The 14,445-nt window shown below is 41.1% G+C and overlaps 1 protein-coding gene across 1 annotated transcript in view; it reads left to right on the forward strand.

Annotated features, from left to right (window-relative positions):
* The window catches only part of TMEM71 (transmembrane protein 71), a 68,922-nt gene that overhangs the window by 25,481 nt on the left and 28,996 nt on the right, over positions 1 to 14,445 (forward strand). The window contains exons 4-9 of the mRNA XM_075827960.1: positions 2,022 to 2,231; positions 3,111 to 3,253; positions 4,533 to 4,652; positions 5,859 to 6,002; positions 7,577 to 7,690; positions 14,236 to 14,370. Coding sequence (XP_075684075.1) covers positions 2,022 to 2,231; positions 3,111 to 3,253; positions 4,533 to 4,652; positions 5,859 to 6,002; positions 7,577 to 7,690; positions 14,236 to 14,370 — 866 coding nt within the window. The remainder of the gene's footprint in view (positions 1 to 2,021; positions 2,232 to 3,110; positions 3,254 to 4,532; positions 4,653 to 5,858; positions 6,003 to 7,576; positions 7,691 to 14,235; positions 14,371 to 14,445) is intronic.

Genomic DNA, 14,445 nt, shown 5'->3' on the forward strand with positions numbered 1-14,445 from the left:
CCCATTTGACTGATTCAGCCAATCACAAGTATGAAATGTCATCCCAGGAGGCCGGGCTGCATGACATCAGACGGATGCGTCGCCATGACTACAGGCGAGCATAAGCTTTTTTTTTTTTTAACCTGCTGTTTTCCGCAGCGGGTATTCTGTCCAAAAAACTGCACCACAATTTGGTGCAGTTTTTCAGCCGGAGTTCCCTGCAAGGTCCAGGGTGGATACACTGTGCACTTTTACGCAGCGTATCCGCCCTGTGTGAACATACCCTTAGGGTATGTTCTCCTGTACTGGTCGATGCTACCACATCTGGCGTAACATGGCAGTGGTGGTCAACACTTCATATTGTGGGTGTCTCAAATATGGCCATTGACTCCATCAAAAGACCACATATCACATTCAGCCAGGGTCGGGTAAAGTGGTAAGCGCATATGTATGACTTTTTTTTACACTGCTGTATTTATGGCCATAAGCGTATATAAATACAAACGAAAAGAGGGATGCCTCCAGCTCACCTTATATATCTGGACTTTTGTTTTGTAGTCCTTGCGCACGGGTCTTCGTGACGGCACACGATCGGTCAATTGTAAATAGGAGAAATGGTAGATCCAGCGCTGATTGTATTTAAAAAGAAACTTATTCCAAGTTTTTATTTCTATCTGTTTTAAAATTTAGGATCAAATGAAAAAATAGATGGTGGTGTCCTGTATTGCCAAGAGAATGTATATTAGGTAGATGGCCTACGCGTTTCGAACGCTGCCTGCGTTCTTAATCATGGCTTGTGATTACTGACTGTGAGTGTTGTGTTTAAATGTCCGGACATCTACTTAATATACATTCTCTTGGCAATACAGGACACCACCATCTATTTTTTCATTTGATCCTAAATTTTAAAACAGATAGAAATAAAAACTTGGAATAAGTTTCTTTTTAAATACAATCAGCGCTGGATCTACCATTTCTCCTATTTACGTATATAAATACACATACAACAAGACTTTGAGATCGAAAAGATACCCCGGTGCCCCCGTAACAGAAGACAAGAAAACAGGGTAGTTCTTCTGTATATGGTTGGGCAGAGGACACTAAGCGCCCAGTATTATGGGAAAGGTAGATGCTCCCAAGGGCAAACGCAGAATGTTTTCAAGTGCGTTGCCCACAACGGAAGCCGCAACATGCCCCCGATTATACAGACTTTGCCAACTTTCTACATTTTTGCATTGGTTTAGGGGTCAGTGATGGTATTCCTGTCTAGAGTGGTTTAGTGGTTCGTACGTAATATCTCAGGCGGTCTAAGGTGAGGAAAGGGTTAATATTGATATACATTATACACGGTGGTTATGGGTTAATATCTAATATTCCTGGAGGTCTTTGGGGCTTTAGTGGTTAGCACTTAACTATTTATTATAATTATATTATTGTATAATATTATTATATTGTTTAGGATGGGGCAGAAGTTAGTGGTGGTCTCGGGCCAGAAAGTGTACCTATAATTTAATTTTAATACATGGGTCCAGAATTCTTATAAAAGTTGGGTTCTGTTATTTTTGTTATAAAGAGCTCCAAATGCCCGGGTTTCCTTCACACCTCCTTAGAGGAACATGATAAAATTCTGTCTTCCTGCACCTGCCACTAGGGGGAGCTCACTGCATCAGGATTTTTACAGCTCTCATTGAGTTAAATAATAAATTCATTTTAATATTCCTTGAATTGGATTTTTTTTTCCTGGATCGGTCCAGGTACTAGTAAAGCCCTAAGTGCACTATATGCGTTTGCCTTCCCCTGGGGGACACACATCAGGCACATAAGGGCTGCCAGTTGGGCATCACTGGTCTTTTGGTTTTAGGTGCTCTATAGTTTGCCACAACTTTTTTAGTCTTTCAATTTAATAGTTCCCGGGCCTAATATTTTTGGATTTTTGTTGTTATCATCTATTCAAAAACAACCCATACAGAACGTCGATAATAATGGATTACGGTCCTATTAATATACTATTCACTGGGCATTGACCTTCTTTTCTTTCACAGAGATAATTCTAATACACAGAATATGGGATCTCCAAAGAACGGCTCCCCAATTCCATCCGCTGTCAATATGAGTCCCTGTCGTCATAGCCTGCGCCTGATCTCCAATGGTTACTACGTATGTGACGAAGACAGTTTCTGCTGGGATGATCTGGGGAACATATCTTTCAGCCCTACACAATGTACAGTGTCTTACAAAGAGAACATGGTAAGGTAAGTGCAGGGGCCATATGGACCCATGGGCAACAAAGTCTTAGTGGACCACACCCTTGCCTTGACAAGTTTGGGCCCTGGCATCTGTCTAGGCAATGTGATGTCTGCCCTGGGTAGGTGGTCTGAGTGTGGACAGGTTATGAAATACTTACTCATAATAATAAAACAGATGTAGAAGAGCACTTTTGGGCACTAAACTCTTTGGGGCTGCATTGTTAGCGCTTTATCATGCAGGATATTGTATTAAAACACTATAGTTATTAAAATACAATATGTGACCTTATTTTTCTAGCTTTTTACCAACAGGCTGCCCCAAATCAGTTACTTGACTAAACTTAGTGTAAACCTCCCTAATGGGAGGAGCCATAGGGAGGTGGAGAAGGGAGGCAGCACTATGTATCTGTTTGAAGCTTGGGTGACTCTGTGACAACATGACATCCATAGCTGCTAAAAATGGCTGCTGAAACTGAGCTACTTCCTTGGACCAACCAGAGAAAATATATTTGTTGGCCCATCCTCCACAACTGGTGTATGTCCACTAGAGATTGCATAGTAAACTGTGCTTTTATCTTTCCACATATAGGCCGTATTCTCGGTGAAGATTAATTAGTTATTTGTGAAATAACCCCCCCCCCCCCCCCAAATAAAAGTATTAGGCCCTGACGGTAAGTTATCTGCTTAGCTTCTGATGGAGTTGAATATCCATTGGCTCTTATAGCTGAGCCCCATCCCAGAGTCAGAACTTGGGCCCAATACAGGGTACTCTGATCTTCTGGTGGGCCAATATATCCCTGGAGGTTGTCAATAACCTGAACACCCAATTCATTGAAGAGCTCATCGGAAGCTTTGAGAATAATAACGGTCTTATTGTCCGTGTAGAATTTTTAGGAAAAGACGTAGAACCCTGGCACAAAGACGTCTCGATCTTACGATTCATGGAAACCTTGAAGACAGGCAACATTATGAAGAAATAAAATACATTGAACCTCTTATGGTCGAGCAAATCTACCACTCCAGCTCCGGTACGTTTTTTTTCTTATTTGACTTGTTTTATGTTGTTTTTTTTTTTATAGGAGGGTATTTATTGTACTTAAAGGAATTGTTCACTTCGTACAACCCCTTATCATATGGGGTTTCCTCTTTCTCGAAGGTCTCCAAGAGCAGTGGCATGCTGACAATCGGAGCCAGATCCAGTAGCAGATCTGGGGGTCTTATATGTAAGGGGAATGTGTTGCTAGAAATTTTTTCTTTGTTAAACCGTTAGTATATACATGATTAGACATTGTTCTAATTTTTTTAATTTTTTCACAAGTCAGGAAATATTATAAGTTAGATTCTAATTTATAACATTTCCCTGTGCTGGTCACTAGAGGGAGCAATTCCCAAAATTGCAGCATTGGCATGTGGTAAAGCAACCACATTGAAAAATTTGAGAAGACACACTCACTCTAGCGTCCTCCTTTTTCCTGGCTAGTCCCAGGAGAAAGGAGGGGATTGAATGTTCAAACCTCCTACACTGTGTGTCGCCATTTGTTGAGCGAATACACAGTGTAGTAGGGTTACATACAGTGGTTATAACACGAAACATACACAAACATACACAAACATGACTTACCTGCTCCTGCCGCCGCCGCCCCCTCCGGTCCGTCCGCTCGCTTCTGAACACATGTCCGCAAGCCGCGACCGGAAGTAGTCATCTTACTGTCCGACCGCGGCTTCCGGTCCACAAGAAAATGGCGTCGGATGTCGCTCGGCCGAATACCTTCCATTTGGACTGTGTGGGAGCGGCGCATGCGCCGTTCCCACACAGACGGCGTACAGCATAGTAAATGGAACGGCTCCCGTTCGCATTCTCTATGGGGATGTATGTGCCGCATTCCATCTCTGTATGTGTCGTTAATCGACACATATGAAAAAAAACATGGCAGCCCCCATAGAGAAGTAAAAGTTAGAAAAAAAAAAAGTAAAACACAAACACACAAATAAATACAATTTATTTGAATAAAACACTAAAAGCAAATAGATATAAAAATTTTTTTTTCGCGACACCCGTCCTTTAAGGATGGTATTTGTTGTACTTAAAGGAATTGTTCACTTTGGACAACTCCTTATCCTATGGGGTTTTCTCTTACTCTACAATGTCCAGAGCAGTGACTTGCATGCCGACAATTGGGGTGCCAGTTTCAGTAGCGGTTCCAAGGGTCATATTAAAAAGAGTTGTCATTTATTTTTGTTTGTTTATTGTGATGATACTCTTTTTGGAGTCAAATTTCTCAATATTTGACTTTTTTTTCAATCCAGAAAATCTAGATCTTTGTGATTCAGGAAACACCAGCAATATATATCCTCCAACCCTCCTTGAGATAGTGGAGTCAGATACTGACTATGCCTCATCTGGATATTCCCAATACATGAATAATGGTAGGAGACTGGAATATTTTTTGATTTGTATAGCTATTACTTCAATACAATTATGGCTTCATAGACTCCATCAGGTTAAATGAGTTATCCTGTATGTGAATTTTTTTGTTATTAGTTGCTGGAAATTTAAAAAAACAAAAACAAAAAAGCAATACTTACCAATCCTTGCCCCCCGGCGATCCAGCGCTGTTGCTCCGACTGTACTCCTGGTGGTTGTTTACATGAACGTAGCATGTATAACTGCTGCAGCCAATCAGAGGGCTCAGAGCACTGGTGACTAATCATATTTCTGGCATAATGCCAGAAATACAACATATGGCCGCTGAGCCCTCTGATTGGCTGCAGCAGTCACATGCTACGTGCATGTAAACAATCACCGGGTGTGCCGCCGGAGCAACAGTTCTGGATCGCTGGGGGCAAGGATAGGTAAGGATTGCTTTTTTGGTTTATTTATTTCATTTCCAGCCCCTAACTAAAAAATTGTCATATCCCGCCTAACCCCTTTAAACAATATATAACACAGTCTAAAAATGAGCTTTATCCAGTAACTTCCAATAGTCCAACATTTTTGTGGTGCAAATGCTAAAGTCAAAGCGACAGAAGAGAAGTAGAAATGTTGGGCGGATATTTTTGAGCAGCGGTAATAAAAGTAAAACTTAATTCTATTAAAAATGTTCTTGTGAGTGCGACGGGAGGAAACAGAGGCCGAATGGGCAGCAACAGGTTGCAAATATAATAGGAAAAAAGAGGGAATAAAGACAGGACAAGAATAGCTGATCAGATGAAAAGGAGGGAATGATAAGGATTGTAATGCTACAAAGTAAGCAGGGGCGGGGCCGTGACAACCTCTCATTTAATTTTAGGAACGGGAAATCAACTCTCGCAATTCCTTTGGACACATAAAAGTAGTCGGTCACATATATGAATATGTCTAGGAGCAGTTTTTTTTGGTGGGTCTTATAACATTAACAAGCAGTAATCCTTTATTATTGTGGCCGGCCCCCGCAGTATCTGATCAGATTTCCTTAGGATGTGAGGGTATACATACTTACATAGGGAATATAGCAGTGATGTGAAAGTGCTGCTCTGTAGTGTAGGAACGGACATATACAGGATGTATCCCCGGGGTCCTTGGATACATTTGTCTCAGAACTTAATAGGCTTTTATTTTTGGGGAAACTTTTAACCATTTTTCATGCTTTATAGGAAACGCGGCTCAGTGTCATCCAGAAAAATGGCCAACGATTTCGTGCCATGCCGGCAATTCTACTAAGATGCTACAACCCGAGTACAATGATGACAAGTCATCTCATCCTGTGCCCCCTGGAATCCCCCAAAATGTGAATAACGGTAGGAGCATGCAGATAGTAAATATATCTTCTTCATAGGACGTAATAACTTGCATTGTACCCATATACAGTGTCATTTTTATGTCGTAGCTGCATGAGTTGTATTTTTTCATGCCATTATTTTCGGGGTACATAAAACTTAGCGCTTAACTTTTATAAAAAAAAATTTGGGGAGAGAATGCAAAAAAACAGCAATAATGGCATTGGATTTTTTTTATGCCATTGACCGTACGGTATATAACATGCTAGCTTTAATCTATGGTTCATTATGATTATGGAGCAACCAAATATGTATAATTTATATTACATTTATAATTTTTATTATTTTTTATTCAATAAAGGCAGTTTTGATGAGAAAAACGGATTCATTCTTTTTTTTTTCCTTTATTTTTTTTCTAAACTTTATTAAAAACCCTACCAGCCGACCCCATGTAAATTAATGGGCTACTTCTGTATTCTGGTGGTTGCTAGGAAACTCTGTGACATCATTAATGACATCACGGGGATTCCCTTTGCAGAGAGGGCCTCGGGGCATGCAGAGAAGATAAGATCTGCGTTTTCTCTGCAGGTCTGTATACAGATCACTGGTAATGAATGGGCTGTTATTTGTATTTGGGGACAGATCATAGTTTACTGCTAAACTGTAGTAAAAAATAAAATAAAAATTCTAGCAATATAAATAAAAAAAATGAAAAAATAATAAATACAATGAATTTTTTAAAAAAAATTAAAAAAAATAACTAAAAAAAAAAAGTCATCTTCCACCCCGAACCCACAGACCTCCCCGAACCCACATGCACCAACATTAGACATCCTGAGTGACACAAATGCGTGGGCGTTAGGTGCTCAGCCATTAATACGTACCTGTCAAGCAGAATGTACGTTATCCCAAATATATCATAATTACCCCCGACCACCATTTTCTGTCTGTTCTACCCCGGCCTTATCTGCTTTTGCGCCTTCACTAAAATATTTCTGTACCTGGATGATTTTCCTCATGTACAGATGCTGCGTATATAGTGACCGAAGGGGTGATTTCCATGGGAAGTCAAAGGTGGAAACCGCAGCGAGAAAGGACATGCCGCTTTTTTTTCCCACGAGTGGCCAAAAGCCATACTGGAAAAAAACGCTTCTGCCTCCCATTGAAATCAATGGGAGGCGGTTCCGTCCGTTCTTTGGTTCTGATTTTGACGCAGTTTCCGTGTCAATTAGTGCCAAAAGCTCTGTGTGAACTGACTTTTAGAGGATTCATTTTTTAGGTTAATATTATTAATTGAAGAAACTACTAAACTTGAAAAAAAATGAGATCAAATTTGTATTTTTTTTCCGTTTCTGACCATTTTACGTAAATAAGACCTACAAAATAAAAAGATATCAGCTCCAGAGAAAGCCCCATGTGTCCTACAAGAAAAAGAAATATTTCAAAGGGTGACATTTCTGGGCATCAAGGCCTAAATAACCAACATAAAAAGTGTTGAACGTTTTTCTTCTGTGGACTGTTGTCATTCAGTATTAGGTTTACTGTTCCTTTACTATGATGTGACGTATAACCACATATATCCTGTATTTTATCAGAAAGTGCGAATCTAATGTCGCCTTTAAGACGTTTACCCCGCTTGGAAGAAAAAGACAACGGTGACCGACCGATCAGCCGCTATTCTTGTGGTGGATACGTGTTTGTTGACAATGGTAGGTCCTTAGAAAGTCGTCAATAGACAGAAAAAGCTAAACATACGGCTGTGTTCCTATAGTGGTCATTATGAGGCTCAAGAATGGCGGCTGCATGGACAGTAGTGCCGCCACAGGTCAGGTGACATGGACGCAGGAACATTTCATCCTTTTTTGATCCTTGATTTTTGAAAGGCGTATTGGCGGTCACTAAGGAGGTCCACCAGGCGGCTTTGTCACATGACCGGTCTGTTAGTGAAGCCGCAGTACTCATTGAGCTCTGTGTACATGTCATAGTGCTCAATGAGTACTGCGGCTTCACTAACAGACCGGTCATGTGACAAAGCCGCCTGGTGGACCTCCTTAGTGACCGCCAATACGCCTTTTCACGGCGGTTACTAAGGGGCCTTACTCCGATGCATTAGCCTTTTTACGGACAGGAGGAGCAGGTGCCCGGTTGTCTGATGACAGCCGGGCTCCAACTGTAACGGCTGTGATCGGAGTTAACTCCCATTACAGCCATTTAACCCTCTAGATGCCGCGATTAATAGCGACCATGGCATCTAAGTTGTTTACCATTGGTGGCCCACAAATGTGATCGTGGACAACCAATGGACAAGCAAAGGCCCTCAGGCCTCCCTTGGCTGTATACCAGAGGCATAGCCTAATAGACTGGCAGGCAATATACTAAGTATAACAAAGCATTATATAAGCGATCAATAGATTGCAGACTGAAGTCCCCTAGTGGAACTAAAAAATGTATTAATGGCAATTAATAAAAAGTGTACAGTAAAAAAATATATTTTGTCAAAGTGTAATAAAAATACACATATAGGGTATCGCCGTGATCGTAACGACCTGAACAATAAAGTCAAAATGTTATTTAACTCCTTAATGACCACCCACCGTCTTTTGATGGCAGGTCACCAGCCTACAACAACGTATTTTGGCGTCGTTGTAGATCAGGCTGATGAGCACTCATCCTCTAAGCAGGAGCTGTAACTAACAGCTCCTGATCCTAGAGAAGCCTCCTGAATACAGCTGGGGTCGGAAAACATTCGGACCCCAGCTGTTTAACCCTTTGATTGCCGCGGTCCGTCACCATTCCGGCAGGTTTCCGTTTTTCCGACGGAATCAATAGCGCAGTCGACTCCGCTATTCATTCCGTCGTTAAAACGGAAACCTGCCGGAATGGTGACGAATGGAAACCATTAGCAATGTTTCCATCACCATTAATATCAATGGTGACTGAAACGGAATCTGTGGTTTCAGTTTGACTTTCCGTTGCGAGGTTCACCTGATGGAAACCTCGGAACGGAACGGAAAGCCAACGCTGATGTGAACAGGCCCTAAGTGGTATGAGGTATTATTTTTTGCAGGATAAGCTGTAGTTGTTAAAGATACTATTTTGGGGTTCATGCGACGTTTTGATCACTTTTTATAAAAAAAATGTTGTGGGAGATTAGGTGACCAAAAAAGAGCGATTCTGGCGTTTATAATTAATTTTTTATACAGCGTTCACCGTGCGGGTTACATAGTTACATAGTTACATAGTTACATAGTTAGTACGGCTGAAAAAAGACACATGTCCATCAAGTTCAACCAAGGGAAGGGAAAAGGGAAGGAAAAATTTCTACACATAGGAGCTAATATTTTTTTGTTCTAGGAAATTATCTAAGCCTTTTTTAAAGCCATCTCCTGTCCCTGCTGTGACGGCTCCTGCGGTAGGCTATTCCATAAATTCACCGTTCTTACTGTAAAGAAGACTTGTCGCCTCTGCAGCTTGAACATTTTTTTCTCCAGACGGAGGGAGTGCCCCCTTGTTTTTTGAGGGGGTTTTACAAGGAACAGGATTTCACCATATTTTTTGTATGTGCCATTAATATATTTATATAAGTTAATCATGTCCCCCCTTAGTCGTCTTTTTTCAAGGCTAAATAGGTTTAATACTTTCAATCTTTCCTCATAACTTAAATTCTCCATGCCCCTAATTAGCTTCGTTGCTCTTCTTTGTATTTTTTCCAACTCCAGGGCATCCTTTCTATGAACTGGAGCCCAGAACTGGACTGCATATTCTAGATGAGGCCTCACTAATGCTTTGTAAAGTGGTAATATTACATCCCTGTCCCGCGAGTCCATGCCTCTTTTAATACACGACAATATCCTGCTGGCCTTTGAAGCAGCTGATTGACACTGCATGCTGTTATTGAGTTTATGATTTACAAGTACACCCAGATCCTTCTCAACAAGTGAATCCGCCAGTGTAGCTCCCCCTAGGACATATGATGCATGCAGGTTGTTGGTACCAAGATGCATAACTTTACATTTATCTACATTAAACTTCATCTGCCAAGTGGACGCCCAAACACTTAGTTTGTTTAAATCTGCCTGTAATTCATGAACATCTTCCATAGTCTGAACTATATTACATAGCTTGGTGTCATCTGCAAAAATAGAAATAGTGCTATTAATCCCATCCTCTATATCATTAATAAATAAGTTGAATAATAGTGGTCCCAGCACTGAACCCTGGGGTACACCACTTATAACCGGTGACCATTCAGAGAAGGAATCATTGACCACAACTCTCTGGATACGGTCCTTGAGCCAATTCTCAATCCAATTACAAACTATATTTTCTAAACCTATAGTCCTTAATTTACCCATTAGGCGTCTATGGGGGACAGTGTCAAATGCCTTTGCAAAGTCCAAAAACACTAAATCCACAGCGGCCCCTCTGTCTAGGCTTCTGCTCACCTCTTCATAAAAACAGATTAGGTTAGTTTGACAACTTCTGTCCTTAGTAAAACCGTGCTGGCTGTCACTTATAATGCTATTTATTGTCACATAATCCTGTATATAGTCCCTCAATAGCCCCTCAAACATTTTCCCCACGATGGATGTTAAGCTTACTGGTCTATAATTACCCGGGGAAGACCTAGAGCCCTTTTTGAAAATAGGCACCACATTTGCCCTGCGCCAGTCCCTTGGCACTATATCAGTCACTAGAGATTCTCTGAATATTATGAAAAGGGGGACAGAAATAACTGAACTAAGCTCTTTAAGAATTCTAGGGTGTAACCCATCTGGTCCCGGGGCCTTGTGCACATTTATTTTATTTAATTTAGCTTGGACCATATCTACATTCATCCAATTCAGTATATCAACTGATATATTAACAGCACTGGCACCGGCTTAAATAATGATATATTTTAATAGTTCAGACTTTTACGGATGCGGCGATACCAATTATGTTTATTTATTTATTTTTTTACAATGCTCTAGGGGGAAAATGGGAAAAGGTTTTTTTTTTTATATAAAAAAAACCCTTTATTTTACTAATTTGTACTTTTTTTATGAGTCCCCCTAGGGGTCTTTAACCAGCGATCGCTTGCACAATATACTGCAATACCAATGTATTGCAGTATATCGTCTTTCTGACAGGCCGGAGGCAGGGCTTAGTAGGAGCACAAAGATGGCGGACCTCTGGGCCTTCATTACGCCCCCAGGCAGCCATAGCAACCACCGCCACCACGAGATTGCATTGCGGGGGCGCGATGAGCTACTAGAGGGTGTCACCCCCCTCTTTCTAACGATTTAAATGCCACGGTCGCTATTGATCGCGGCATTTAACGGGTTAAACGAGCGGGATCGCGCGCGAACGTTACTGTGAGGTGTCGGCTGTAACATACAGCCGACACCCGCATCGTATGGAGCGGGTTCATGAGCCTGTTCCATACTTCCCCCTACCCGGCTATGACGTATGGATACATCAAATGTCGGGAAGGGGTTAATCAATAAGTACCATGTACCCGAAATAGGACCAATGAAAAATACAGAGGAAACGACTCTTGGAATGCCATGATGCAAAACCAAATTATTTTCTTTCAAAAGTGTTTTTATTGTGCAAATGCAGTAAAACATAACAAAAAACGAAACATATTTGGTATCGCCGTAATCGTACCGATCCATAGAATAAAGGTAGCATGGTATTTACATCGCACGGTGAACAGCGTAAACTTAAAACTCAAAAAATATTGGTGGAATTGCTGTTTTTTTCCATTCCCCACCCCCCAAAAAAAAAGTTTATAAAAATGAATCAATAAACTACATGCAGCTCAAAATAGTGACATTAAAATTACAACTCATTCTGCAAGAAACGGGTCCTCATATGGACGGAAAAAGAAAAAAATTCTGGTTTTTTCAATGCGGCAATGGAAAAACTGAAAAAATTGCTTGGTCATTAAGAGTCAAAATAGGTCGGTCATTAAAGGGTTGAGCGCGTCCAGCACAGCGGCTGAGGTTTAGCGCTCTGCATTACATTGTGATCACAGAGGCACAGTGCGTGTGATTGACAGCAGACCTGTTAGGGCATCCCTGAGCTACGTCGTCACTGCTGGTGGTGCATTTTACATGCACAGAGAGTAAGGGCATGTTCAGACGTGGCAGAGTTTTTCCGCTGCAAATGTTGGTGCAGATTTGGGGCAATTACGCAACGAATCTGCTCCAACATTTGCATATTTGACAGGTAATTCAGACGTTGCAGATATCACAGCGGACTTGCCACAGATTTCAGTTTTTGCATTGCAGAGGCTGAAATCTGCAGTGAAATTCCGCTTCTCCTCCGCAATAGACAGTGCATGCTGCGGAGGGAAAATTCTGCACCGCAGCCTATGGTCCGCAGTGGAGTTTTCCGCAACGTCTGAACTAACTTGCCTAAAAATGTATTGAAACAAATGTAAAAACCGTCTGCTGGAGAATTCCACTGCAATTCCGCCACGTGTGAACCTGCCCTAAGGCCTCATGCACACGAACGTGTATTTGCGTCCGCAATTGATCCGAAAAAATTGCGGACCCATTCATTTCTATGGGCGCACGGACCGTGTGGGGCCGCAATTGCAGACCGCAAAAAGTCAGGATAAGTCATTTTACGATCCGCAATTGTGGTCCTGCCCCATTGAAATAAATGTAGATCTTCTGTGTGCACGGTCTGTGATTGTGGACAGCCCGCGTATGACACTCCGCGGCCGTCCGTGCCGTAATCACGGACCGTGCATACTATAGGTGATCCAATTCATTATAATAATAAAAAATAAATGAATTAAATAAAAATTACAGTAAAAATCCCTTAGAGGGACATAACATTTTTGATAAAATAAACAGTAAAATAATTAAACCACAAAAATAAAAAAAGACTGAAAGCAATTCTTTAAAAATATATATATATAAATCCTTATTAAAGGCTATGTACACCTTTGGAAACCTTTTTTTTTTTTGTAAATACATTTTATTAGAAATAATTTTTACTTTTTGAGATACAGCTGCTTTGTATCCTGTATACAGAGCAGCTGTATCTAGCGCTGAAACCTGTATCCGTCAGCGGAGCTGACAGTTTCAGTGTCAGCAGGTATGAACTTAGATGTGATTGGTAAGGCCCCATGCATACGACCGTGCCCATATTTACGGTCTGTCATTACGGGCACGGCCGGCCGTGGACAGTCATCCGTATTTGAGGACCGTACTCCCATTATAAAGTATGAGAGCACGGTCCATAAAATAAAATATAGGACATGTCCTATTTTTTACAGAAGGTTTCTACGGCCCAATCACCTTCCTGTAAATATACGGGAAGGTGTCCGTCGGCCATAGAAATCAATGGGTCTGTAATTACGGATGAAATCTACGGTCGTGTGCATGGGGCCTAACAGCTCGATCCTGCATGTCAGAGGCACGCAAGACCTGCTGACACTGAACCTGTCAGTCCCGCTGATAGATTCAGGTCTCAGCGCTAGATACAGCTGATCTGTATACAGGATACAAAGCAGCTGTATCTCAAATAGTACAAATAATTTTTAATGTAATTACAAAGTTGCACTAATCACACTGATAGACATTTTTAGTAAAAAAGAGTTTCCAAAGATGTACATAGCCTTTAAATAGAAGTAATTAAATGAGGTGTCCCCTTACTCGTTACAACACATACAATAAAGTTCTCATGTAGTTTAGATTTCTCGGAGAGTGACGTAGAAGTAAAAAACAAAAGTGGAATTCCACCGCACATGCGCAACCAACGCTCCGTTCAAAATCCTTCCTACTGCAATCGTGTAGAGAGAAGGAGCGCAGTAAGCTCCCCCTAGTGGTGGCTGCATGTTATGTTTTAATTCTAGATCTTTAGGGATTTGGAGCTCTGTTATAATCGCTATAAAGATATATTAAGACTTAATCAGCAGGAATATTAGGTCAGCGTTAATTGCAAATAATGATGGTTGATTTTGCTGGACAATTTTTAAAACCGGAAAAAAGTTATTATCCCAAATATATATGTACAGTATACATACAGATGTAGTAGAGCTGAATTTGTCATTTAACTGTGTCTTTTATGCATCCTTATAACTGACTTATATAATGCAATACTGTAGATTTACCTGCAGTTCTATAGGTATGACTATCCATGGGTTGTGTCGAATGACAACATCAGCTCTGCTACATCTGTTTATGCACGTTACAGCTTTTAACTTGTGTTCTTTGTTTACACGAAGCTCTTAAAGTACAACATATTTTTACAGACACGGACACTTGTCGATTTTCAGACAATATTAGCAGCTGGGGACCAACAGAGAGGCGGCTCCTAAATAAACATTCTTCAGATTCCATAGCTACAACTCTAATGCCGTCTATAGAAAGTGTCTCTATGGATGTGGGTAAGTGGAAAAGTATTTGCCCCCTAATTGCTGTTGAATTCCGCTGCGGACAGTCCGCAGTGGAATTCTGCAGCA

This window comes from Rhinoderma darwinii, chromosome 5, assembly GCF_050947455.1.
Source record: "Rhinoderma darwinii isolate aRhiDar2 chromosome 5, aRhiDar2.hap1, whole genome shotgun sequence".
In the NCBI taxonomy this organism is placed as follows: domain Eukaryota; kingdom Metazoa; phylum Chordata; class Amphibia; order Anura; family Rhinodermatidae; genus Rhinoderma; species Rhinoderma darwinii.